This window comes from Argopecten irradians, chromosome 12 (assembly GCF_041381155.1).
Source record: "Argopecten irradians isolate NY chromosome 12, Ai_NY, whole genome shotgun sequence".
Lineage (NCBI taxonomy): Eukaryota > Metazoa > Mollusca > Bivalvia > Pectinida > Pectinidae > Argopecten > Argopecten irradians.
The window spans coordinates 12,334,908-12,362,156 of NC_091145.1; the positions used below are offsets into that span (position 1 = coordinate 12,334,908).

Sequence of the window (27,249 nt, forward strand, 5' to 3'; positions counted from 1 at the left end):
AAGGTATGGTGATCATTTGTCATCAACTTGACAGCAGTCTCCATTCCTGACACAACACTTGTGTTTTTATACACTTTACATCTTATCCTTACCATCTTCGTCAGAGCTATTCCATCAGAGCCCAGTTTCATCAGCATTCCTTTAACATAAAATTCTCCATAGGAAAGCGTTACAGAAGTTCATCAATATTTTAATATTTCAAATGTTTTTTTTTTTACATCAGCTGTTTACATCAGCTGTAATGATTTTCTATGGATATTTCCAAGGCAAAGAATTCCTTTAAGTTAAGGAATGTTGGTGAAACTGTTGCCTGTTCCATTGAAAGATAGGACTTATTATTCATGGTCAGCTTTCATTCAATTTACCTAAACAATGTCCATAAGTACATGCATACTACTTAACATAGGGTAACCCGAGTCCAGAAGACTAATAGATATTTACTTGGTATAACTCTTGCCTACTCCCATAACAAAAGTTCATCAGTAGCTGACTTAGTATGACCTATAGGACTGACTATGCATGGTACCAGACAATCCAGCTGTTTCAAAGCTTCATCCTTTGAGGAATTTTTGTGAATGTTTAATACAGGCATCTCAAAAGTACATCACTATCACATAGCTGTACATATAAATGACTAGATGGTTGGCGACCTGATTCAGGAATCTGATGTTCTATAATGATGATTTCTATAGAAATATCAAGTTCCCCTGAAATACATTCATCAAATTTTCAAATTGAAAACCACAAAGTAAACACTAGTATCTCTTGTCATGTATTTATTTTATTTCTGTTTGTAGTCAGTGTGCTAAATCTTGTCCTACTACGCCAATGAGCTACACACACCAAATCAATCAACTCAGAAAAGTCACGTACAATAAATCAGAACTATCTAAATCACATCAGAGATCTCTCTTTGTATTTATAAACCAAGAATTGCGACTACAGTAAAACACAATCAAATCTAGCTTTCTCTGTCAATACATACTACAGGTAATTCTCTTCCTACTATTTCATTGACAAGTAATTAAAAATTTCTTTATTAACAAAACATTGGTTAGCGTCCATGGACATACTTGACATTACAAGGTTTATGACCAATTACTGAAAAACAGCCTCTCATGTATCTGTAATAACCCACAGGGTATCTCGGATAATTCACAGAGTATCTTGAATAACCCACAGTATGTCATAATACCCACAGGGTATCTTGGATAACCCACAGGGTATTTATGATAACCCACGAGAAATCTCAGATAATCCACAAAGTATCTTGGATAACTCACAGTATCTAGGATAACCAATATAGTATCTCGGATAACCCACGGGGTATCTGGGATAACCAATGAGGTATTGTATCTCGGATAACCCAGAGAGTATCTTGGATAACCCAGGAACAGTCAAAGTGGCTATAAAAATCATAATTTTTTTTATTATCAACTAACTGTTAACCATCTTAATATTGCGTGCAATAACATTTCGCAGCTAATTATGATTCACGAAAATAAATCTCAGCAAAAACGTCAAGTTAAATAAAGCTTTTTAACTGTAAATGACGAAATTGAATTTCTGTGAAAAATTGTTATGAATTGAAATACGAAATTAATATGCCTGCAAGTTAAGTTAGTTTACAGTATACAATATATTATAATGAATGGACGTGGTGGAACATGTAACATATCGATAACAATATCTGTTGATTCCAAAAGAACCGATACCATGTCAAACCTACTACACTGTAGTAAAATACTAAGCTACTGAGACCAGAATCCATTTGATTATCAAGATATATAAATTTTATTACACTTCATACCGCAAATCACTTCAGTATTGTCGTATCAATTCAGAAATTCTTATTTCAAATGTTGTAAGTCTTTTAATAAAAACATAGACAAAGATTTAAATGCGTTGAAACCAAATCCTTCTAATGCAATCCACCTTATTTTCATGATATACAAATTTTTCACAAAATTTTGTGAGAGCTAGCATACAATTCAAATATTTCCTGAAAAATTATATAAAATGCAAATGTATATTTGAATGCACGATTGTTACTCAGAGCCTGTGATCGTGACTTAATGTATTTGTAAATACCGTATTCGACCCAATAAGCACTCCTCCCCCTTCTGAGGTCTCAATTTCAATTGGGCATAAATACAGACCAAAACTGTATAGGTTTGCAATAATTTTGTCTTCGTAAGTACCTTTTTGATATCTTTCTCAATTTTTTTAAATGCCCTTGGCACTTATTGGGTCGAATATGGTATGCTGAAAATAACAATAACGCAATATATTGTATACAGGAAAATTAAGTGGCTTACAATAATCATTATCACATATCATGCTCATAGATGGCATAAGCAGCACATCTGCGACAAATCCAAAGTGATTTTCAGTATGTCACACTGTATATACAAATATATATATACACAACAAGTGGCTAGCATTGTCAGTTACAAAGTCGATCACATGCCAGTCCTGCCCACTGACTTACAGGGTTATCTCCCCTTTAATGGCCCCTTTGGTCATACATGAGTTGCATCAACATCATGTGTAAAAATCAACAGTTAAAGAGGGGTCAAAGGGCAAGGGATGGGTCCAAATATACACAAAACACGGAAACTACAAATTTCTCTAGCAAAACAAAGTTTAGAAATGTGTAAAGAAAATGATATTGTTATTGAATTAAAGACAAAATATGTTAAATATTCTTTTTATATTTCTTCAATAATTTTACTTTCCAGATATTTCTACATTAATACTTTATTTCCATATTTTTACACATATTATCTCCCTTGAATTGTGGCTGAATTTGGGCTGTGATGTTTTTAAAAACAAATTTTCCTTAAGCATGCATTGAAGGTAAATCATGCTGGAAAAGATTCCTTGAGAGAGAACTTCAATTTATACAAATCACGGCAGTCTTGATATTATTATAGTACATGTCATGTATCATGGCTTTTCATTGTAGCACTCTTTCGAGTTTATATCAAGTAATTCACTCTTTCGAGTTTATATCAAGTAATTTCTCAACAAAATAAAATGTCACATTAGTTCCAGCACTTTTAACATTCGGAAAACAGATCATATTTACATCTCTCAAATTAATGTGACAAAGTATTTAAACTTTCTTCTCTTACATGTATATAGCCAGCACTAGATATAAACATAAAATACAAAGCTAAGCAAGGAAGAAAAGTAATTAAACCTGTAAAAGGCACGAAATAGAAAAAAGAGGAATGGAAAACTGTGTTAGTCAGATCATTGAAGATATGGTTGGGGATGTTAGAACGGACAGAATGGTGAGGTGGGATAACGTAGGCAGACAGTACCATATTACTGTGTACAACATGTTACACGCATACACCCAGGTACACACGTACACTGAGGAACACACATACAGAGGTACACATGTACACAGAGGTATGCATGTACACTGAGGTACACACGTACAGAGGTACACATGTACACAGAGGTATGCATGTACACTGAGGTACACACGTACACTGAGGTACACACATACAGAGGTACACATGTACACAGAGGTACACACGTACATCCATCACAGAATTGTTTGTGTTATTGCCAGTCGAACCCTCATACCTTTCATTCGGTTTCCTGTCTTACATGTAAAGTACACATGTACTTAAATACCTTGCCATCTGACCTTGACCCTGCTAAAAAAAGTCCATTGTCATTTAATTTTACTTTAATTTTATTTTTTTAAAGTTTGACATAATCCTACCACAACTGTACATTGTTGAATATTATCTTTTAGAGATCAACCACATCCCAGAATTCCCTTTTCAGACTACAAAATAAAGCCTAATTCCTGTGAAGTCCTGGGTAAGGGTAGTTACTTTACTGGAATAGCCCTGGCCAAAACTTTTAAGTTCACCGAGGCCAACTCATTTTGCTTATTGATGGAATAGCTTCCAGAAGTAGCAGATCTAAAAATAAAGTGATTAGAAGTACATTTTGAAGAGGGTGATTCAAGTTATGCTCAGTGGTGTAGATCTTTTCTGAAACAGCCCTAAACAAAAACTAATGTGTCCTGTATATTATAGTCAGTAAGTTGATGAGATAAGTGTTCTGTGAGGTACACTTGATGGCAGTGAACAATGATGAGATGTGTATGAATGATAAATATCACCTCTACCTATATACATATATATAGTAATCACTACTCGATACTACAGGAGGTGCTGTCATATTAACAGGATTGGTAGTACTCCTCAGTGTAATGTGACATGTTTTTGACCCTTCTCGGTCACTGAAATGATTTCTGTACAGGACTTGTATTTACAGGAAACAAAGGCAACAACATGACCTAACGAGTACTAATGACAGGAATGGGAGAGACCTAGTCAAATGTTACTACCAAATAAATACATAGCTTTGTATACTCTTATCTATGGCAGATATTCCTTAAACACCGTGTACTTACAATACAGCGAATACAAATATGACATCCGTATTGTTTCATATCAATAATGCACATTCATAGAATGGGCATTTCTAACCTTGTAAAATGCTTTAATAAATACACAGAAACAAAATATTTCATTAAATGTCTTATGCATATTTTTACATTGTGGATCTTTTCCCCTTAAAATTTACGAATTACATCTTGACAACATATTATGAACTACTGACAGATGGCAGAAATTGATACATAACAAATTACCGGTACCGTCAATAAAATGACCTTCAAATTGTTAAAAAAAAAAAAAAAAAAAAAAAAAATGGTTGATATATACACAACACAGGTTCCTGTTTGCTTGTCTATAGTTTCCACAGACTGTTAGGAAGCCCGACACATTTAGTCCAAACAGAATCACAAACCAACAGAAATTTGATGTATCATGTATCCTTATTTTAGCTCAACCATCTTCCCTGGTACACATGTAGTGCTGAGGATCTGCAGCTCAAGCAGGCGTTAACAGACAGGGTTAGCGAGAACAGACTCTTGCAGGTAGCTATGAGACCTCGGCCAACCAAGGATGTTCTAAACTTTCTTGCGCTGTGGCACGCTTCTCGGGGTCAAATACAAGCATGGGCATGAGGAAGTCGGAAAACTGCTGGGCTTCTGACGGCTCCCATTCATATTTCTCTGTCAGTACTTCATACAGACCCCATGGCTTTAGTTTCACGATGTGTCGAAGCTCTCCTGAAAAAGTTGAAATGTAACATTTAAATTTAGAGTGTTGGGAATCTTTTTACAACAATTTTTATTCAACATAAAGTATGCTACTGTCCTTAAATCATTTTCATACCCAGTATTCAAGAACTTCTAATACTTTTAACAAGGAGCTGATACAGGTAATAAAACAACTTATTTTTCGACTTCATTTTACATTTTTATACCTTATAATATTTTGCAATTTGATATGCAATACATACATATTTGGTTGTTATCAAATTATATTTAAAACATTTTCAAATTCATACTTTCCAACCACCTATCCAGTTCTTAAAATTTACATAAAAGTATTTGGTTTAATCAAAACAGATATGAAGTTGATGCAGACTAAAAGGAGAGATCACAGAATTCAATTTTCTCCCCAAAAATCAAACAATATCTATAAATGACGTCAGACAATGTAAATTACCTTTTCTGTTAAAGAATTCTCGAGAATATTTGCCAGACAGTGCTATATGGCGTGGAATGGGGCCGATAAGTTCTATAATGTGTGCAAGGTGGTCCTCATCTCGCGAGTAATCCTCTCCAGAGTGAGGCTCAAACAGATAGTCACCTGTCGCCAGCTCAAACGCCTGTAACACCAAACAGATCAATTAGATAAAGCACAGAGTTTCACTCACAAATGGACCTTTCCTTTTTTAAAAAGCATACAATAGAAGTTTTTTTGCTGAATGCCTGCTATGGATGACATCTTTAATAGAACTACCTCTGATTGCAATAGCATTAAAAAATTTCAAGTCTAATTTTTACTAGATTTACCATTTATTTTTGATTAAATACAGATCAACCGAAAAATAAAATGTAAAAAGGCATAGTCCTGCTGTCTTTAACTAAATCTAGGATACTTACCATACAAGCCGTACTCCAGAGATCAGCAGGTGCTCCGTAGCCGGCTCCAATTAGAACCTCTAAACAGCGGTACTGTCTGGTCTGGATATCCTCCGTAAAATGGTGGTGCTGTCAGTCAGAAAGAACCATATTAACCAGTACTTAACACTCATTCATATGTTGGGCATTGAAAGATGCGGATTTTTCCACAAGAGGTGTTAACGCAGAGGATTTTACCTAATATAAGACTCCAAGGGTGGAATATTCCTATCCTAAATACCAAGGCCAGCATATGAATACAGTAGTATTTTTTCTCTCATATCATATAACATCTAATAATACTAGACTTCCTATTTTAAGCCATTTTAACAAAACACTCAAATGACTGATATATGATGTAACAATCTAAGTAAACCTAACTAAAACATGTTAAAAGGTATCTTTGTTCACCATTTTGAACACATTTACAATAAGGTGTTTGCACACTTCATAAGGGGGCCACGGTGGCTGAGTGGTTATATAAAGCTGACCGACTAAAGTCGCACTGTTGTATTAGTCGCACTCTCGATTTTCAAGGAAAAAAGTTGTGACTTATACTCCGGAAAAACGGTACTTACTATCCAGCAGGCGTTGCCCAAGTCGGCTATCTTCACAGGAATATCACATACCTCCCTCACAGGGTCTGCTTTACAGCTAAGTTTGCGTGCTGTCAAAAACGAACATTTTGTAACGAAAATTCAGCTGGTTGTATTAACAATTTAATATCTTTTTTAAAGACGACTTTTGCATGCTTTGAAATAAATTGGGCTTTAATGTTGATAGTGAACCTACTTTCACATAAATTTGCTTCAACTGCCAAGTTAATATATCATATTTATTTATTTATTTTATATCACAATATCCTTTTTGTTATTTATTTTCTCTTTTAATCATTAATATCCTATAGTACTGGAAAGGTTACCTGAGGAATTATTACTGGTGTCACTGTTAGCTTGGCTAGTGTTGTCCATACTGTGATCCCGACCTTTAGAATCTGGACTGGACTCGCTATTATTGCTCTCCTCCATAGCGCAAGGTGTGTTCTCAGACTGAGGCTCCGTCTTATTGGATACAGCCTCACTTTCAGAAATGTTCATTGACGTATCCTGTGACGGTGCCTCCTGAGACAAAATGTTTTTGTTAACGGAGTCCCCCTCCGGACCCTCCTGAGATTCGTGACCATTACACATTGGGGGTTCGGGTACCTGCTCTGGAGCCACATTTTGCACAATAATCGTTGTGGTACCGCCACCATCCGTGATAATCGTGGGTTCTACATAGTTTTTGTTCGTTAGTGGCGGACTTTTCTCGCCTTCACTTTGCTGTGTATTTTCCTCGTTAATTTTTTCTGTTTTAGTTTTTTCCTTTTCTGCACTGTTGTCTGTGAAATACAAAGTTTGCCATTTACACAATCTTAAAAGATTTGACTGTTGTTAGCAATATGAGAATTACATGTGTGCCACAATTTATAGATTAAAACTCAATCACCAGAAAAAATGGGCTCCTTATGCCAAAATGTATGTTAGACAAGTTAAATCAACAGTATTCATTCAGATCTAGCTGATTGACTCGTTAAGATAAAACACTTAATAAATGCAATTATTGAGACAGCACAGCATTCAAACAAAACTGATGCCCATTTACACACAATCATTACCTGCGTTGTTATTTTCAATTTCAATAATATTCAGATCATTTTTGTTGTTTTCTGAGTTTTCCTGGTCGGTGTAGTTGGCGAGACTGTTCTCTGTAGGTGACGAGTCACTATTCACGGTATTACAAGTATCTGTACCCTCAGACTGATCCATTCCTTCCTGCTGGGGTAAGCTCTGTGTACTCTCACTCTGGGACATACTCTCATTCTGTAATATGTACTGCATCATTAACAAAGCAGAAGAAGAGTTAAATAATTGTACAGATTCATTAGGGCCTGATTTCTCAAAGTTCTCACAGATGGACTTCAATCCTTTTTTTTTTTTTTTTTTTTTTTTTTTTAGACAAGAAGAAAATTTTGAAGTTCTGACTTAGGTTAATATTTATTGTTTTTAGAAAGACTTCTAAAGAACCATGTCAAAATTTTGACCTAACTTTATTTACATGAGATGCCTAAAGTTTTGACTAAAACAGTGCTTCTTTATGGAGAAATTGGGACCAGCTTTTGATTTCAAAATACTTTGTCAAAGTTCAAATAGGGATCTAGGTTAAAATATTATCTAGGCTTCATCTAGTATTGAGTTTGAATAATGCTTATGATAATAATTCATGATGTTGGCATTCTATATTTCTCTTTCATAATATGATACCTTTTGTAATATAATAGACTTAGACATTATATTATCTCCTTTTCAAATTCCACTCACCTGTTCCTTCTCTCGTTCAAATTCCTCAATCTGTTTCATCTGTTCGTCCAGTAATAACTGTTGCTTCTTCTGTTTCTTTTTCATCTTTTTCTTTTTGTTTTTGGACATTTTCGATGGGTCTAAAGGCTTTTCCTTTGGTGCTGTACTCACTGTAATTATACAAACTTACATTAATGTTTGGCAGTACAATGTATCTAGTATACATTATTCATGTAAATCTCTATTTGTTGATTTTAAAGCTGTAATTTGTTTTTGGACAAGTCAGACACACTTTAAAGGAACTAAAAATAGATGTATGCACACCAAATATAGAAAACCAAAGCATCTTAACTTTAATCTTTATCACTCTACAGTCCTGTTTACTGAGAAAGCAAATCTAACAATAGTTCAAAAGGCACTGTAGACAAAGCATGCAGTGCCTTCACATGATTGTCACTTTGAAGCTTTATATTCATATCAAACATAAAGATTTTTTTGTCGGCTTTTATTACCACTGAATATCATGTTCATAGCTAAGATCTTTATCAATGCTATAACTTTGCATGACTATATGATACAATAGCAGGATTTTCTTGCATGACAGTGTTGGTACAATTCTTCCAGAGATATACCCCCAAAGGACTGTTTATAGAATGTCCGTGCATGACAGTGTTGGTACAATTCTTCCAGAGATATACCCCCAAAGGACTGTTTATAGAATGTCCGTGCATGACAGTCTTCTCAAACTATAGCCCCAAAGGACTGTTTATAGTAGTTCTTTGCATGACAGTATTGGTATGTCTTTCCTCTAAGAAATACCCCCCTAAGGCCTACTGAAAGAATTTCAATATTCCCAAGATATACCCCTAGGACCGTTGTTCCAAGCAAAATACAGTTTTCCCCAAGAGGACAATTACCAGCAGAGCCAGGAAGCTTTTGACCCATTTTCTGCCATTCAAACGCGTCAGCCGCTAGTTTCCTGATGTAGGTTTCGTCCACACACATAAGAACGTTCTCTGGCTTGATGTCCGTGTGGATGATATTGCATTTAGAATGGAGGTAATGGAGACCTTGGAGTACCTGTATCGAAAAAAAAAATATATATGATGTTTATATTGCATTGTCTGATCTTAAAAGTGGCATGATTATTGTTTAAAATTGTGAAAATCAATATTCATTTTTTTTTTCTTTTAAATAAGATTTGTAATCATGAACTTTTGACACAATGTACGGCCTGAGTCAGATCCGACTCACAGATTCACATCTTTTTATATTTTTCCAAAGCAATTTATGGATTTCATACACAAAAGACGAGGTACAGATTTTTCCACTGAATTTTCACATTCTGTAAACCAACTGTTTTCACACATAACATATTTTTCCAAACAATTCAATTTTTTGTGATTGAGACGAATATAATTCTACTTCATCACCTGGACAAGAGAATTTTGTACATACCGATAAGTTTTTTTCTATCAATCAATTCACCCCGATACTCACCTGTTTGATAATTTTCTTTACATTACTTAATGGAATTCCTTGATAGTTTGATCTAATAATCAGCTTCAGTAGATTGTGTCCTAGGACCTCAAACACCATACAAACATCTGACTCTGGTTAAAGATCAATCTCTAGATTATACCTTCATCTAATTCTATTTTTAAAATTATTGAAACATTTTTCATATTTTAATTGACTAGAAATGCATTGTTTGATCTTAAACAGGTAAGAGAAATATATATGAATAGTAATACATCAATATATTTTCTGTAAAACAAAATGTAAAGAAAAACTTAAATTTCAAATATTTAATTAATGTATAATTTTCAAACATATACTGATTGATGACAACTGATTTCAATTTTCGAAGCAGAATTTGAATATCTGCAGTTAAGATAATTACTATTATTATGCAAAGCATATGCTAATTACAAATAATAACAGGAAAGGTAATTTTATTTATAAAGCATAATTTTTATGCAGAATATTGGCTAATGAATGACATATTGGAGTTGGCTTGATCAACCTACACATTGCTGACAATGAAAAGGATACGGGTGCCGTTGACACCAGATATTTTGAAGTCGTCCAGAAGCTGTACAGTCCTCTCCCTGAACATATCATCCTCGTCACTTTCTCTCACCTGTAAATTTAAAGTTACATAAGTAAAATATGAATATCATAATTTTGCAGATGTATAAATAACTTATCTGTTGTTAATAAGTAAATATAAGTGCCCAAAAAGCGTCTTTGAGCTTTGCATCTTTAAATCAAAGGGCCTTAACTCTGACAAAATGAGTGACATACACACTTAAACTTGATCACTATCATTACACGAGATGTATATATATATATAAACATAAAATTAGTTAACACTGTTACTGACCGTATTTGACTCAATAAGTGCCAAGGGCACTTAAATAGTTGAAAAGGGGAAAAACTTATAGGGACGGAGGCACTTTTTAGGTCAAATACGGGTCATATCATGATGGTTGGAGATGGGAAACATTGGTATCAGGGCAAATAGGGGAGCTGGTGGGGAGGGGTATGGCTCGAGGAATGTATGTGGAGGGGTGTAAAATGGGGGAGAAGAATGAGTGTGTTAGGGAGCTGTCATTGTGTTCACCGAGGTGTAACATGGAGAGACATGGTGACAGTAACATCTGGTAAGACATTAAGACAGATGACAGATGGATAAAGAAAATTGTCTCCACTATATGGTATTTTATATATGTCACTAGAGTCTTTGTGTAACACATAACAAAATCAACAAATACCAAGTCTTCCGTTTGTCAATAATATTTGGGTTCACATGGACAACTAATCAGTTAACATTCTAACAGACTGTATGTGTGATCTAATCTGACCTTGGTGGTCATGTAACCGGCCACCAAGGTCACAATCCTTCATCAAACCAGCCACTGTCTGTTTCATGTTTTACTTCAGTTTGTGTTAATTGCTGATGCATTAAGCATTTCTGGTATTATGGTCTTAAATTTCCAGTAATCCAGCCAGTAGGAGTTCCAAGTCACCATCTAAACGACTACTGGAATAAATGCCAATCTGTAGGCAGGCACTCTGGTGCAATTTTGAATTTCAAATGAAACTGAAGGTCACATTCGATCTCCTGGCCGACATCTGATGAGGAATGTGATACCACTGGTTCCAGAGAGATTCATTTGAGATTTGTTTAAAGATTCAGATAAGCTTGGATTACAAATGCAGGAATTCTTAAGTAACACAACCCTATCATTCAAATCTACAGAATTTACTTAATATGACTTAATATTACTTAGTCAATTACAAAACCAGTAACTTTAATCTCAGGTAAAAATCAGTTACTTTAAGGTAATCTCTACATATCTTCCTCCCCATTTTTTCATTTCTTTTTTTTAGTTTCATATTGATTTTAATTGCCAGTGAATTAAAGGAGATATTTTGATTTATCACAGTTTAGCATATGTTTGGCAGCCCGAGACATCAGAGTTAAGCAGATGTTTCATGGGCTGACCCATCAGAGTTAAGTAGATGTTTGGTAGGGCAAGACATCAGAGTTAAGCAATTGTTGGGTTGCCTGACACATCAGAGTTAAGTAGATGTTTGATGGGCTGAAATATCATAGTTCTGTAGATGTTTGGTGGGCTAAGACTTCAGAGTGAAGCAGATGTTTGATGGGCCAAGACTTCATAGTGAAGAAGATGTTTGATGGGCTAAGACTTCAGAGTTAAGCTGATGTTTAAGGAGCTAAGACATCAGAGTTAAGCAGTCTCATGTTTGGTGGGTCAAGACATCAGAGTTAAGCAGTCTCATGTTTGGTGGGTTAAGACATCGGAGTTAAGCAGATGTTTGGTGGGTCAAGACATCAGAGTTAAGTAGATGTTTGGCAGGCCAAGGCATCAGATTCAAGTAGATGTTTGACAGGCTAAGACATCAAGAGCTAACTAGACATGTTTAACAGACGGAGTGACATGATCACAGTTTGGTATGACTCCACAGCAGGCCTGACATACAGTCCAGCCAATATGGTCATCACATGTCATTTCAACTAAACATAAAACAATTCTTTATTACTATTTGATAAAACCCAAGATGTTATTGTCAAATGGATGACATTTCTGCAATTTGACCGACAAAATATTACTAGAAAACACGGTAAAGTTATTTTCTATTTATAAAAAGGTAAGCCCTACCACACACATACCAGATCAATGCTGTGAACTTTTACCAGAACACTGTAATGTTTTCTTCCAAATGACAAATGTATTTGTCTTAATACAGGACAACCGATTAAACTCATAAAGGTTTAGAATTATAATAGACCTTTCTAACTTCATATTTTTCCCATTCAGATAATTAAGTTAATTAGCCTTGTATTATATCATCTTTTTATTGTCAAAGGAGAAAATAAATAGTATTTCTGAAACTTTCTTTAAATTTCAGGATTTTAAGTCACCAAGGTTGTCTCCTCACTCCTTTTCCTGATTTTAAGGCTACATGGAGGTTAATATCAGTCTTAAACAAACAGGCACTCCTGAGAAATTCGAGCAATCTGCTTACAGTTCTTCTAAATTGAATTGGCAAAGATAGCTTCAATTACATCATAAAGCTGAATAAATATTTCAGCAACGAGACAGGAAATCAATGTGACTGAAAGAAAATTTGAAATCTTTGTGCATGCCAGGCATGGAGAGAAACCAGATAAGGCAGCCATCTGTTCTATCACTGGTTTAAAAGACAGTTTATATATTGAAGCAGACATACACCATGATCTATATGTAAGGATCTTACATGATCTGTATTCATAAACCACTAGCCTATTTGCCTTTCATAGAAATGCATGAAAACTTCGACAGAGGTCTCGGCTTTCCTACAAACGAAATGTACGGTCGTCGTCAGTCTATAAAAAGTCTATACAGACAAGACAAAATTGGACTTTTTTTTTATAACAGCCTATGTTTGGTCACGAAATCCTGGATGTGATTCATGGAATGAGGAAAACTTCTCAAACATATGGTGTTTACATGTCAGACTTGATTCAATATTCAAGCTTTTCTTTGATCATGATTGCCTTAATGGATGACAACTACTCATAGACTGCCAGAGGTTATAGAGTAGGTTGTATGATATAGCATTGTTATTGGTCATTATCGTGATCTTGTACCTAAAATTACCGAATATTATACACCTCCATATAATGACCACTTGCTTAATAAGACCACTCTCTAAGGATCCCAAATAGTCAATCTCAACACAAATTTACCCTGGGTATAAGGACCATTTTTTTTATCCCTTGGTTAGTCTTTATAACCAAGTTTGACTTTTAGGTATTTAGTATAAAAGTATACTGTTTTTGAAACATTTATTGTATTCCCATACTGGCTCCATCTCAATTCTGATTTTGAAGAACAAATTCGTCTGGTATCTTGATCGAGGCACATAGTAATTTGAATCTGCTTTTGATGATAGTGTGTAACATTTCCATTATCTTTTAAGAATACATTTTTTAGAGTATATTAGTAATTACTTATCCTCTAATCTTTCATCATCATACTTTGTAATACGGCGGTTTTGAGATCCCAAAACTAGGTGGGTAAAATACTATTTACCGTCGATTAGTCCCACCTTCCGGTGATTATGATGTAACAAAAATCATGTCAAATGACGATGTCATAATCACCTGAAGGTGGGACTAATCGGCAGTAAATAGTGCTTTACCCAAGTTGTTTTGGGATCTCGAAACCGCCGTATTACAAAGTTTTTGTAAAGTATGAGAGGTTTTATTTTCATGACAGTAGTATATCTGTTTGTACTCCCTTTTAATGTAACTAGGATATGTCATGAAATGTAAAGAAATCAAAAGAAGGCCTGTTTAGGTTATTAAAACACTGTGAACCCCTTGGGATTCAAAAACTATACAGGTAACACATGACCTTTGGCCAAAGAAGGATTCTAAGTCATTCTGCTATTTTTTTTAATTTTTTTTTCTCTTTTTTAATTTAAACTGCTCCAAGATTCGTGACTTCAAAGAAATCCAATATTTGTGAAATTTTCGCAAACAGAAGATGGATGACAACAGGGGTTAGAGTCTGTCAATGACTGTCTGAAGACAACTTAAAAAGTGCACAACCGATCTCAATCAACTTGATTAAGACAAGGCAGGTTTTAGGTTAATCAATTTTGATCACAGTAAATAAAGATGAATCTGTTCCTGAAGTTGTTTATAAAAAGTTGTAAACAAATCTGGATTCCTGCTACTCATTAATTGTTGAAAAACACACATTGTGTCATTTTTCAGTGAATTTGAACAGTGCAGTATAGAATCTTCCCAAAGGAAGAAAATATTAGTCAGCAACTTTACGAAGAATATTATATATAAGTCAAAGCACCAACTTTTCAACGATTACTCTTCTTTATCCTTGCAGAATATAAATATTGCGCTGCCATATATAGCTCAGTAAGATACAAGGTAGGGGATGTGTAAGTATTGTGAGGCCATATATAGCGGTGACCAATTTGCCTGACAGGAAGTAATAAGCTTCACAATTCTGCCATGCAACCTCCCCGAACTTCTCACACAAACTGTGAATCCGTCTTCATTACAGACGATTCCGTACATCATGAGCCGTCCGATCATGACACCCTGATATGTATTATTGATCTATTTGTACCAGGTCAAACAAAATTGCATCAGACAGAAAGATAGTCAATTCATCATACGTCAGTCCGAAATACTCCCCAAACCAAGCGAAGGTTCTCCATCAATAAGATGTGGTCTATTAACCTAAATAAAATTCTATTTTTTTCATATCTTCACCTTTTTTCTTGGATATTGATATTCGACCCAATAAGCGCCCAGGGCGTTTAAAAAATTGAAAAGGTACTAATAAGACATAATTATTGCAAATCTATACAGTTATGTGTAGTTTTGGTCTTTCTTTATGCCTGGGCAATTGAAATCAAGGCCTCAAAAAGGAGGAGGGGCGTTTATTGGGATATGGGCACTAATTTGGTCGAATACGGTAATTGATATTGAATTTTTTTATTGTATCTGATAATAAATTGTTTATTATCCTTTATTCTTACTTCAAGAAGTAAACTTACAATAAAAGATAGCTCAAGATGGTCAATCAGTCATTTTGATCAAAAGACCTTAGGTTATCTTTAAACTTAATCAAAGATGAGAAACAATCCGGTCTGTGCTGTATACATTCTAATTTGGCTATACTAATACTAATATTTTCACTAGCTACAACAATACAAGGAAACACTGCATCACAACTTGCTAGAACAATAAACTCATCAAGGACCACACCACAAAACCTTTACAGGAAACTTATTATTATTATTAAAGACATTTATTAATCATAACTAGATACAAGGAAACAGATACTCCCTGAGGATAAAAAAACATGTGTAAATAGCTATGACCAGCTGACGAGTACAAGTATTGCCAATATTACTGTGGCCTTGCTAGGAGTACATTGACATTGTTGTACCCACCTTGCCTGTGATTCATCACCAGTCCTGATGGTGTCAAGCATGGCTAAAACTCATCTCATTCATCTGCTACATCAGTGACAACATCACACACCAGGGGACCACTGGGGTTTACAGACACAAACACAGGGGTATTGGTCTAATTAACCTGTGATAGTCAGGGTATTTCTGGTGGTAAGGGTGATATCAGTCAGGATTAGAGGACTGGTCAGGATTAGGGCTGCCTCTGTAGTGATAGCAATCAGTGACATCAGTCAGGATTAGGGGACTAATTAGGATTAGGACTAAATCTGGTTATGATACCCGGATAGGGACTATACCCTCTTTAGTCCTATTTCTATTTATAGTAAAGATGACCTTGACCTTTGAAGTTCAGTCATAAAAAATTTCCCCAAGAAAGGTGTTCCACCAACAGTTTTGAGTATGATAAGCCCAATAGAACGTGATTGAAAATAAGGAAAAAAAGAGAATTTCTATTTTTATTAAGGGACCTTGACCTTTGACCATCAGATCTGGAATATAACTCCAAGCAGGCACTTTTTCTTATGAGGAAGATGTCCTGGAAGGTTGAGCTTGATATGATCATTCAAAAGGATCAGAATAACAAACGGAACCTATACCTGGATGCTGCCGACATTGACATACCTGTCGCCTTCATATTGTAGGCAAAGCAATAATATATGGTGTAGAGGTAACAAGAATTTGGAACTTCCATTTCAGTTACCATTAGTCAATGTTCTGGTACATAAGGCTTAAATCTGATTTTTTTAAAGTCTTTTTGTAGATGTTTACTGTAGTCATAAATATATCTTCAAACCTAGCCGACAGTCATGATTCACAAATATCTTAACAATTTTCAACAATTTTACAGCACTATAACCTTAGCTGTGGAATAAAATGTACTTTACTGAGGCCAAGTTAAATTAAGTATGAATATTTCTATATAAGGAACTGTGAACTGAAACGATACTTCTGCAGAGCAAATCAAACTTGATAAAATATTGATCACATATATAGCAATCATTACGTGAGTGAAATGGGCTTGACACATTGAAGATCAAATTTCAATACACAAGGGGTGCATTCATTACCCCTCCACTCTCAGTAGCGTAACCACACACCCAAACTATCATGCTACATTATTTCTGGTACGGTTTTATCCAATACAGGCTTCTAACGCCTCTGCATTGTCATCTGTTGAAAAAACATATCTTCCTCTCAATCAGGAATGGATATGTGTGGTGAGTATGCATACTGCTATACCATCCATTAAGATAGAAAACATGATGTTGAATAAGTTGTCTGTGCAAATAGAGAGCAATTTAATGATTAGGAAGAAGAAATTGATAACAACAGCTGATCATATGCATGATGTGCATTTCAATTTTGTCTGTATATTTTTTTTTCTGTAGAGAAGAGGTTGGGGAAGAAAGGGATTTGGTCTGTGCATATTTATACTGTAAGAAGTGGTTGAGGAAGAAAGAATGTAGTTACATAATACCAACCTTCTGGTGCATTTTGATTCTATGAAATAATCAATGAAATAAGGGGATGAGGGATTCGTTAAGGTATGGGGCAAAAGGTAGATTTGTGGGATAGAGCATTTTGGATGGACACTGGAGATTGGAATTGAGTGGGTGTGTGGGTTTGGGGGAACAGGGTTGTTCCCAGTGTGGTAACTGGTGTGTGGAATAAAGAATTTGCATGGCGATTAGAGATTAGAGACAATGGATATTTGGGGGAGGAGGGTGAAGTAACAGCGTGGGACCCAATGTGTGGATGAGGTGGGGAAATCAGGAGGTGACGGTTCGGAGACTGCAACTAGGGGACTGGAGTGTGGAGTGGGAAACGATGTACTTACACATCTCAAAAGCTTAATTTCGTCTATGGCTGTCTCTGTATAGTGCTGGGCACTCTTCACCACCTTCAGGGCAACAAACCGCTTCTCTCTAAAACAGAATTACACATACACATCGTAAGTCAAAATATCATTACATGATTAGTTCAGAAAATGTATAACCAGACCGTCCCTTATATTTATGTTTCTTGGTTCCCAGGCAAATTAACATCGCAAACGTAAGTGATATAATTTATCATTCGTCACAAAGAAAACATGACACCTTCATTAAAGTGTTAGGTATAGAGCCTTTTCCTAGCCAGGTCAGAAATACATAATCATAGCCCAACAAAAAAGTCCTTTCCTACTTCTAATATGGGTTCAATTGGGTTCAAACTGGATGTTGTACAGGGGAAGTAACTCTTATCTATCATTGTTCAAAATTCATATTTTTTACACAATTTTTTTATTACTCTCTCTCTCCCCAATTCACCGATGAGTTACCAATATTGCTTATACAAACTGGTTTCAATGAGAACACATTGAACTTTATTTTATTCCTTTCTCTCTTCCGAATTCACCGATGAGTTACCGTACCAATATTGGCTATACAAACTGATGAGAACTGCCAGCTAGAACAACACAATTAACCACTGTCACTGTTAGCGTGCCGACACTTGTAACACTATCTAATGAAAACTAACATTTATACCAATCACCGCTGGCTTTAGCATCCGTCATGTAACAGGGCTGAGAATCTATCACAGGGATCCATTGATTAGCACATCAACACCAATAAACTCCTACACACAACTCACTTCTATACTCAAAACAATTCCACGACTTCTATCATGCACAGTCTCTAAATCTGTTTAAGGAACGTGTCTGTAAAACCAATCTCTAACAGGTTTTCAGTTTAAACCATTAAGCTATCTTGATGTTTATGATATACAATTAACACAAATACACACAGTTTTTTGCTTTCACATTTATTTACTCGTATATCATGAAATCACATTACTAAAACAAAGTATATTTTATTTTTTCCAGGTTGGAAAGTTTGATCTTTGTAATGCTAATGTTACTAACCATTGAATATATTTCATACATGAATATACATATGCTGCGATGAACCAGCAACAAGGGGACACATAGGCTCTCGCACTTGTATGACAGGTATTAGGCAAAGAGTAGCGAGATCAAGTCATTTAGGCCCAATTATATAATGCTATATCTCATAATGATGTATAATTAGCAGTGCCGAAATTGATATTGAGCCATTTTCACACCTTTATGCATGCATGTTGCCTGGTCATTTGTCTGAGGAAGGTGACGGAGCTTAAATAATACCCATCATTTGAACAATAACTGATGTTTAATAATAATAATTAATTATTAATTAGCGCAACACTACATATAAAATCATTTATTTTGCTTTAGGTACATGTGCAATTAGTACTTCATTCAATATAGGGCATAGTGATATGGAATTTTTTTTTTGACGAAATTAATCATTTTTAATATGTTTATCTTGAAGTAAAATGAGAAGCTCAATTTTTTCAATGAAGGTATATGGTGTAAAGTAAATAAAGTTGTTAACTGAAGAAATATGCTAATTTATCTGCTCCTGTTTTTTATATTAACATTCGTCAGTGGTGGAGCAATCTTTAAGTCATCGAAATGTCACACATGAAATATTTACTACTTCTGTAAGGATATCATCAAATTATAGTACATGTTTTCTAGAATACTTACGACATATCCCAGCACAGCCAGACTGTAGAAAAGTGACCCCATCCTAACTTGCGGACAACGTGGTATTTCCCGTTGAACAGATCACCAATCTTCACGGGATGGTAGCCACCTGCAGAAAAAACATGTATTTAATGCATCGGACATTGAATTAATACATGTGTGTGTGAAAACAAGAGGCGTGGCTACATTATAACTACCTGGTGATTGGTCAATTCTCGATGGTGGGAAAAAACGATTAAGACATTTATCTCATTGGAATATCATTTACTCATAGGAATATTGATGTTGAACTGAGACAAGAAACAGAGACGATCACTTTAGAACGATCATATTTAGAACCTTGCTGACATGATTTACACAAACACACTACTGACCAGAGAGGGTGTCATGAGCTTTTTTCAGAATGATTAATGATTTAGTATATTTGACCCTTCCAAAAATTATCAACTTCAGAGCAATATTGTTTTTAAGATCAAAATCTAATCTTGAAAACTGTGACGTAGAAAATGGTAATTCTGAGCTATTTTGAACCGGTGGCAACATATTGCTTTATTCAACATAAGATGGGAGTGGAATAAACTTTTGAGGCTGTGACGCAAGAAAAGTTTACAGGTAATTTCAGCATCGAACAAAATCTACATCAGCAAATTTTGTCAAGGGGATCTGTCGAGAGCCAAACAGTGTAATATCCGAAGGTCACGTAGTTGTGGGAGGTTTCTATGATTAGCGGTGTTATAACGATATGAATGCCGTCACCAGTGTTTTAACTGTGTGGGAGTTTCTCTTTTAAACAAGTTTTAAACAGTCTTGACAGCTAATAGATGTCAGCCTTACTTTACTCTATAGACTTGGAACTAAATGAGAATAGACTTCCCACCTACAACATTTCATAGAACTTTACATAGTACCGCATTTTACCTAGCAAGAGCAAAGAGCGCCTAAAAACTTGAGAGAAAAAAAGTTGGTGTGACAAGTTACTTTTGTAGATTTTTATCGGCCACTGAAATACAAATTTAATCACATGAAAATAAGTTGGTTCATTTCCCGTACATCGCGTGGTGTAGGATTTAATTATTTAGATTCGATGTATACTATCTCTAAACACCATCTGCTATAAAACAATGGACCGTCTATAGGTTTTATGTCACAGATTTGATGAGACCAGAATGCTGGTCAATCTCAGCAGACAGAACACTAGTGTAGAGAGGAATTAGCAATCATCGATTCAGACTAAAGGCCATTAGACAAACCGTCCTTAAAGCTCAACGAGTAGGGAACATGCACTTCACTTCAACTTGTATTTCAGCACTACAATAAAAATTGGAATTTTCTTCAAGAAATGAAAGAACTAATTTAAAAGTCAAATTTGAAACATTATCCTGAATTTACAGTTTCAGATCTATTGATTGTACATGTATGTATACACAAAGTCAGACAGGCTACCTTTGAGAATTACTGCAAACAAGTTTTTCTCAACCTTTGTCTATGTAGTCTGACTTACCATGATGCAAAGAGTGACTTAAATTGACAAAAGTTTCAGTTCAATCCATTGCGGTTAACTTTGTAAAAAGCGGACTTAAAATACAAATGTTGACGCAGCCATCATCATCACCAGAAAAGAAACACCTTTTATTTTTAGTCTTGTGTTCCTGAACTGTTGTCGAAGCTGAGCCAAAATATATTGTTTATTCGTTATTAATTTCTGCTGACTTTGTAATATTTCAGATTTCCCAATGATCTTATAATGAACACAAGACATAAAACAACACTTTGATTCATTTGTAGTGACAAATCAAACAAAATTTTTTTTTTTTTAAATTTGAAGTCTCACTATATTTCCATTCCTTAGATTTTGTGAAATACAACCCCTCACTCCCACCCTCTCCACCGAATAAGATGTAAGATGCAAGACTTAACCTATATAGTATTGAATAGTGTATAGTGACATACACTGTAAGTGTAGTTCTCTTCACCAGAACCAATGGTCATGTCACACCAGAATGACCAATGCTCTGTCACACACCAGACAGAAATCATTAGTGTATGGTCAAGAGTGGTGACCAGTCTCACGGATGACCACACCGATTCCTTAACTTTGGTTCTAACCAGGAATCAGCCTGACCAGCAACTTATCTTTATTATTGGATTGGCAAACAACAAATGAGCAGGGCAATCGTTTCCGCCCCTGGCTACATCTGTCTGTATAGGAGAATCAATCTATCTAATGTCCAGCTACTGGTCAGTTAAGCGATCGGCCAGTAACTTGGTCAAACATCCACAATACAATCTGAACCAGGCTTAATTCTAGTGTTAGGATTCCATTCAAACCCAACTCCACAAACTACTTATTCTAAATGTCTGTCTTTCTTAGCTGGCAGTCTAATAACTGGTTGCCATGGAGATAAAAAGTTTGGTTTGGCATCAAAGACGTTAAAAGTCGAAACCTGAGGTGCCCGGTCATCCAGCCAATGTAACTCTGAACAAAACCGTGCTCTTATCTATCTATCATATAATAGACCAACGTTATTCTCTTAGTGGAAACATACGAGGGATTTTTTTCAAGCGAATAAGTTGAATGTTCTGAGGCAAATTTGTTAAAAGATCTACAAAAATAACGAAAATACGAAAATAAACTAGTGTTTTTTCTCAGAGTGAAACCTTTCACCAACAAATCCCATATCAGAGGCATCAATGAAACCTTTCCAAATGATGTAAATTTTATATGAAAAGGCATTGAACCTGGCGAGTCTATATGCTGCTTACCCTGTCCTCTGTTACTCTGCTGAAACCTTACATTGCTGATATGATGAACATCACTCAAGAACTTGTTCATGACATAGTTTTTCTGAACAGGCAGTTCATGCAATCTTTCACTAAAAGGCACACTTTTTGTAGAACTAGACCCCAATTTGGACTGACCACAGTCTGGGGTATGTCCATTTGTCACAACACTCCTCAAATTTTTTAGGATACCATCATGGTAAAGTGTGTTTTGTACTTGACATTTTTGGCTTTCTGAATTTTCCCTACAGCCTTGATCGGTCAGTTGCATACTCCACAGAGATTCCAACCGTGAACCCTTTGACCTCACATGGGATGAACCCTTCTGGAAGTATCTAGAAACATGGCTTTTGTACCTCAGGCTCTCCTGACTTCTGTAGATCCCTTGTGGTGACCAGTGGTCACTCAACTCTTCAGATGTCCACTGGGGCTGACCCCCACTATGTCCAGTCGTCTCCTCCTTTAAACAAATCTGACCGTCTTTAACATCAAGGTTATATTCATCAAGTCTGGCGGCTTTGTAGTGGCCATTTGGACTCAATTGATGCACAGTTTGTACCTTTGAAATTTTTTCCCTACCATCAAAAGCCGGAGATAAAACTTTGATATCAGAGCTATGAAGTAATCTACAATTTCTATCTTGAACATTTTCTTTCTTCAAGTTGTTTTTACCTTCTTTTGTTTGTCTCGTTTTAGCCTTGCTGATTAAGTTACTTATGACATTGAACGGTCTAAATGACTTCCGGGGCTTGACTTTACCGTTCCTATGGGATACTGCTTCATCATTCCATCTTTCAATATTGTCTGATACTTTAGTATTTGGTATAGATCTAGACTGGACTTTGTCTGATGTTTCATAATGGCTTTCATTGCATGGTAGCCCTGCAGTGTTGTGGGGATATTGTGTTTTGTACATTATGGTAGGTTTGTGACAGGGATGATGTATGGGATCAGTCCTCTGGCTTGCTCTGTTGTTTAACTGCTCCATACTGTACAGTCTGGGTTGTACATACGATTTGGAGGCTGGAGAATTCCCCGTCGCAGCATGTTGTCTGTAGCTAGACGTCTTCTTCATGCCTGTCTTTGGAACACAATTCTTGACCATCATGGGGACACAATTCTTGACCGGTACCATGACCTGAGCGTAAGATCCACTTACAGGGTAGAGCGGGGTCACTCCATAAATATGTTTATGATAGCCACTGAACGAATCATGATCATCAAACTTCCTCCAATTCTCCATGGTAAACACACAAATAATCCAACATTAAGTGAAGCAGAGTATGGTTAACACATTATATCCAAATCATGAAGAGAATGTCTCGTTTTTGAAGTAGCAATTTGAACAGTCTTAGAACAATACACATCTGTTTCTTCCGAACATCGATGAATGTATTGGCTATCCACATTTCTTAGTTTGAAATGTCACTGACGGAAGCTACACAATAAATTACATGTATCGGTATTTATATCAAATTCATTACAAACCGTTGATATGATCAGGCACATCCAAATTTGTAATTTTGTCATTTGATGCTTCGATGGTTTCCGACAGAAATAGAAGATATCAAAGAGATCGGAATAGTTTCATGATCGGTCCGAATATCTTCTTCCCTTGAAGCTATAAGCTAACTCCCCATAATCCGTTTGATGAAATTATTTTTCTGTGCATCAAAAGAATATTTACACTCACTTATAAAAAGCTCTGTTATACATATATCCACATCACAAATAGCTTCATGTCTACAGACAGAATGAAAACTTCTTTCTATACATCTTTGAAACAGTACATTAAAAAGGTTCCACAAACTTATAGAACCTCAACGAGAAGAAAGTTAAGACCATAGAAACATCTGATTGTATACAGGAGTGGATAAGACTACATACAAAGATATATACTATATATATATTACAGAGTTACCACTCATAAACAGTAGTATACATGTACTAGTATATATACAACTGGACATGGTATGTCCAGTCTGACAGATTTATGGATGGGCCAGAAAGGACAGGTCCTGGTCATTTCTTGTTATTGTCCAATTCACAGGTGATAAAACCTGTACTAGTGACCTTTGATCCTAGTTATACTATATGTATAACTTATAATAATACACTGATTGAAATTGATAGCATGTAACAGACAGGCTAATTATATGGTCATTTTTTACTCCTATATATATACATACTCAAAATTAGTATTACTTTCTTCGTCCCGAGATCCTTTCTATTAATATTTTATCTAATAGTACAATTAATCCTGCCTTAGCGACCACCTCTGTATAAAGATGTATGTTTTATTAGACCACTTTCTCAGTATTGCAAGCCATCAATTCCAATACAATTTGCCATGTGTATAATGACCACTTGACCATCTTGATCATAGTTCCTTGGGTGTTCCTTATAGACAGTAGTAATTTTGTAAAGTTGTCACACAAAAAAATATTTTGACTTTTTCTACACAGATGATGCACCCTAAAGAGGGATCAAGGGATTTACCACATTGTTTGATCCCAACGGTAGAATTATTTCCCTTGAAACAGAATAGAACATCATTTTCAAGAAGTCCATTTTAAAATCAGTTTGAGTTAATAGAATAGGGGAAGCCATTGCTCACGTAATTTCTTCTCCATGCTGAGAAGATGATAAAGTATCAGTGAATCTCAAAAGTCCCTGCCGGCCCATATTTCTATCCCTGCCGACCCATATTTCTGTCAGTGTCAGTTGTATTTCACTTGTAAAGTTCAACAAAGTCAAATTCATCACAGAGCTCCCCACAACAAGTACATGCTATAAATCTCACGACTGGTTATACCAATTCCATTTTGAACTCCTCTGAAAATTACAGGGTTGTTTGAGCAGTGCAAATCACGAATCAACTGATATCACCTATCATACATCACTATCATTCTAATTTGTTCCTCGAGCTGTGGGTTCCAGGTAAAACATTCCCGTAAAGATTTAATGAGACAAGAAAATCTATGAATGAGTCAGATTCCGACTTTAAACTTTTTACTGTTACCACAAAACTATTGACTTATTCTAATGCTGAGAAAGGTTGAAAATGTTTGAAATCTATTCAGTAAATGTTCTTTTCTCTATCAACTCATCCCCCATGAAGACTCATTGTAACTCTTCTGATTCAAAGGCTATAAGAGTCCATTATGAATGTTCAGGGGTAAACGAGTGAATTAAATTTCTGATATCATTTTATCAATTATATTCCATTAGCCCCAAAAAAAATTATATGCATGTTTCAGGTTACATGACTGAAAAATGTAGGGTAGGTAGGTCGGGATTTTTTTTAAATTTTATTTTTATATTTTTTGTTTTTTTCAGGAGGGGTGGGGGAGGGGTTGAGTGACTTTATTACTACATTACAAAGTAATTCAATAATACATGTAATTTATCCTTCAGGCTTTAGGCTAGCTAGATGTCTTTTATTTCTCATTACCATATTCAAAATTGAACTTTATCTGGATAAACTTAAAGCATGCGTAAAAATCTAAGTTGACAACTTCACACACAACCTTTTTGAGTGTGAAGAAATAGCTAGGGTCGGAAGTAAAAACTAGGGTAGGTAGGGGTACCTGAAGCATACATCAGGCCTTATCAAGTTGCAAATTTTTATTTAACTTTTTTTACAGTGCGACTTGTCTAAACCGAATGTCACTAGCTAGGAACAGCAATTTTGGCCAGTATATCCAGGTTTCAAGGTATACAGATTTTAATCACTATGAATTAAGGAAAATCCCATACAATCATGCCGGATTACACAAGGGCCGATTTTGACCAGTTATTCTCACTGTATTTATTTTTATTTCTAGTTAGAAAAACTTTGACACATCCTCCATGATTAAACACTTACTTATCAGCTTTTAACCAACATGTACTGAAATATTGATATTAGTTTCCTCATAAATAGCCTATCTATACCTGATATGCTTTGTGTGTATAGCTATCATAACACCCAGTATATATAAATATCCCAAAATAGAAGATGTTATTGACGGCCTATAAATATTGATATTAAACCCTACAAAAACCTGTTCATGTATCACAATCATATCCGACTACCTATCTAACTTTAAATATTAAAGCTCAACTTGACATTATGACACAACACCTTGAATTTATGTTGACCATACGATTTTGGAAGACAGGGAAAAAAATGTTTTGCATTGATAAGTTTCAAGAATGAATCAATCTAAAAAAAGATCTGACATCTCACTTTACCCATCTACTACCGTATTAGAAACTGACATTTACTCTAAATCCCTATTCCTCTACATAATTTCCTCAATGTGCTGTGAAATATTACTTTGATCAGTGGTAGTGTGTATCTATCAATCCAGGTGTTTCAATTTTTTGCAAAGAATAAAATTTTTAAGCTTTAGAAAAATATTCATTTGGTGTAAGATTTTTGCCAAAACTGTCGGTGTATTCAGCCAAAGTTTGTCAGGAGTCAATTCTTGGAATGATTTCAAAAGGTGATAAAGACTGGAAGTTCATACAGATCAAGATATATTCTGTGCGTATTACAGAGTTACCTGCCCATGTGAGTAGGTATCGATTATGACATCATATGTTTGTGAGCGTAACATCATACATTTCAGAGAAAACCACAGGAATGGCGCTCACAATATAATGACGTAACAATCGATACCTACCTGCAAGGGAGCTAACCCTGTAATGTACAAAGACGGAATAGATGTAGGGATTTGTGTCAGGCTAGTATACCTACCTAACAGCATCAAATAAATCCACCAAACCTTGTACAAGATCAGGGTAATTAAGGAGGAAAGTAATGCAATGGTCCGGTCCGTAATGAAATCAGGGGAGAGCAATCTGATCTGATCAATGATGAATGGATAATAATATTTCACTAACCAGGAATGAATGACCAAGCTCAAATGTCAATTCTCGGAGAAACTCTCTGACCACAGAAATAACACTGACCGTTACCACAGTGG

The 27,249-nt window shown here is 35.4% G+C and overlaps 2 protein-coding genes across 4 annotated transcripts in view; both read right to left on the reverse strand.

The window, feature by feature from the left end:
* Window positions 1–226: 226 nt before the first annotated feature.
* The window catches only part of LOC138336152 (SRSF protein kinase 2-like), a 59,445-nt gene continuing 32,422 nt past the window's right edge, over window positions 227–27,249 (reverse strand). For all 3 annotated transcript variants that reach the window (XM_069285483.1, XM_069285484.1, XM_069285485.1), the window contains 12 exons: window positions 19,496–19,604; window positions 17,765–17,852; window positions 10,462–10,549; window positions 9,907–10,013; window positions 9,324–9,486; window positions 8,428–8,576; window positions 7,725–7,929; window positions 6,990–7,448; window positions 6,646–6,734; window positions 6,050–6,157; window positions 5,610–5,772; window positions 227–5,167 (listed from right to left, as the gene is read on the reverse strand). In XM_069285483.1, the coding sequence (XP_069141584.1) occupies window positions 4,977–5,167; window positions 5,610–5,772; window positions 6,050–6,157; window positions 6,646–6,734; window positions 6,990–7,448; window positions 7,725–7,929; window positions 8,428–8,576; window positions 9,324–9,486; window positions 9,907–10,013; window positions 10,462–10,549; window positions 17,765–17,852; window positions 19,496–19,604 (1,919 nt within the window). In that variant the 3' untranslated portion in view covers window positions 227–4,976. The remainder of the gene's footprint in view (window positions 5,168–5,609; window positions 5,773–6,049; window positions 6,158–6,645; window positions 6,735–6,989; window positions 7,449–7,724; window positions 7,930–8,427; window positions 8,577–9,323; window positions 9,487–9,906; window positions 10,014–10,461; window positions 10,550–17,764; window positions 17,853–19,495; window positions 19,605–27,249) is intronic.
* On the reverse strand, window positions 21,535–24,084 carry LOC138336153 (uncharacterized). Its single transcript, XM_069285486.1, has one exon. The coding sequence runs from the start codon at window positions 23,517–23,519 to the stop codon at window positions 21,990–21,992; it is 1,530 nt and encodes a 509-aa protein (XP_069141587.1). The 5' UTR covers window positions 23,520–24,084; the 3' UTR covers window positions 21,535–21,989.

Excerpts from the sequence above, each read along its gene's own strand:
- LOC138336153 (XM_069285486.1), bottom strand. The coding sequence starts at position 23,519 with ATGGAGAATTGGAGGAAGTTTGATGATCATGATTCGTTCAGTGGCTAT.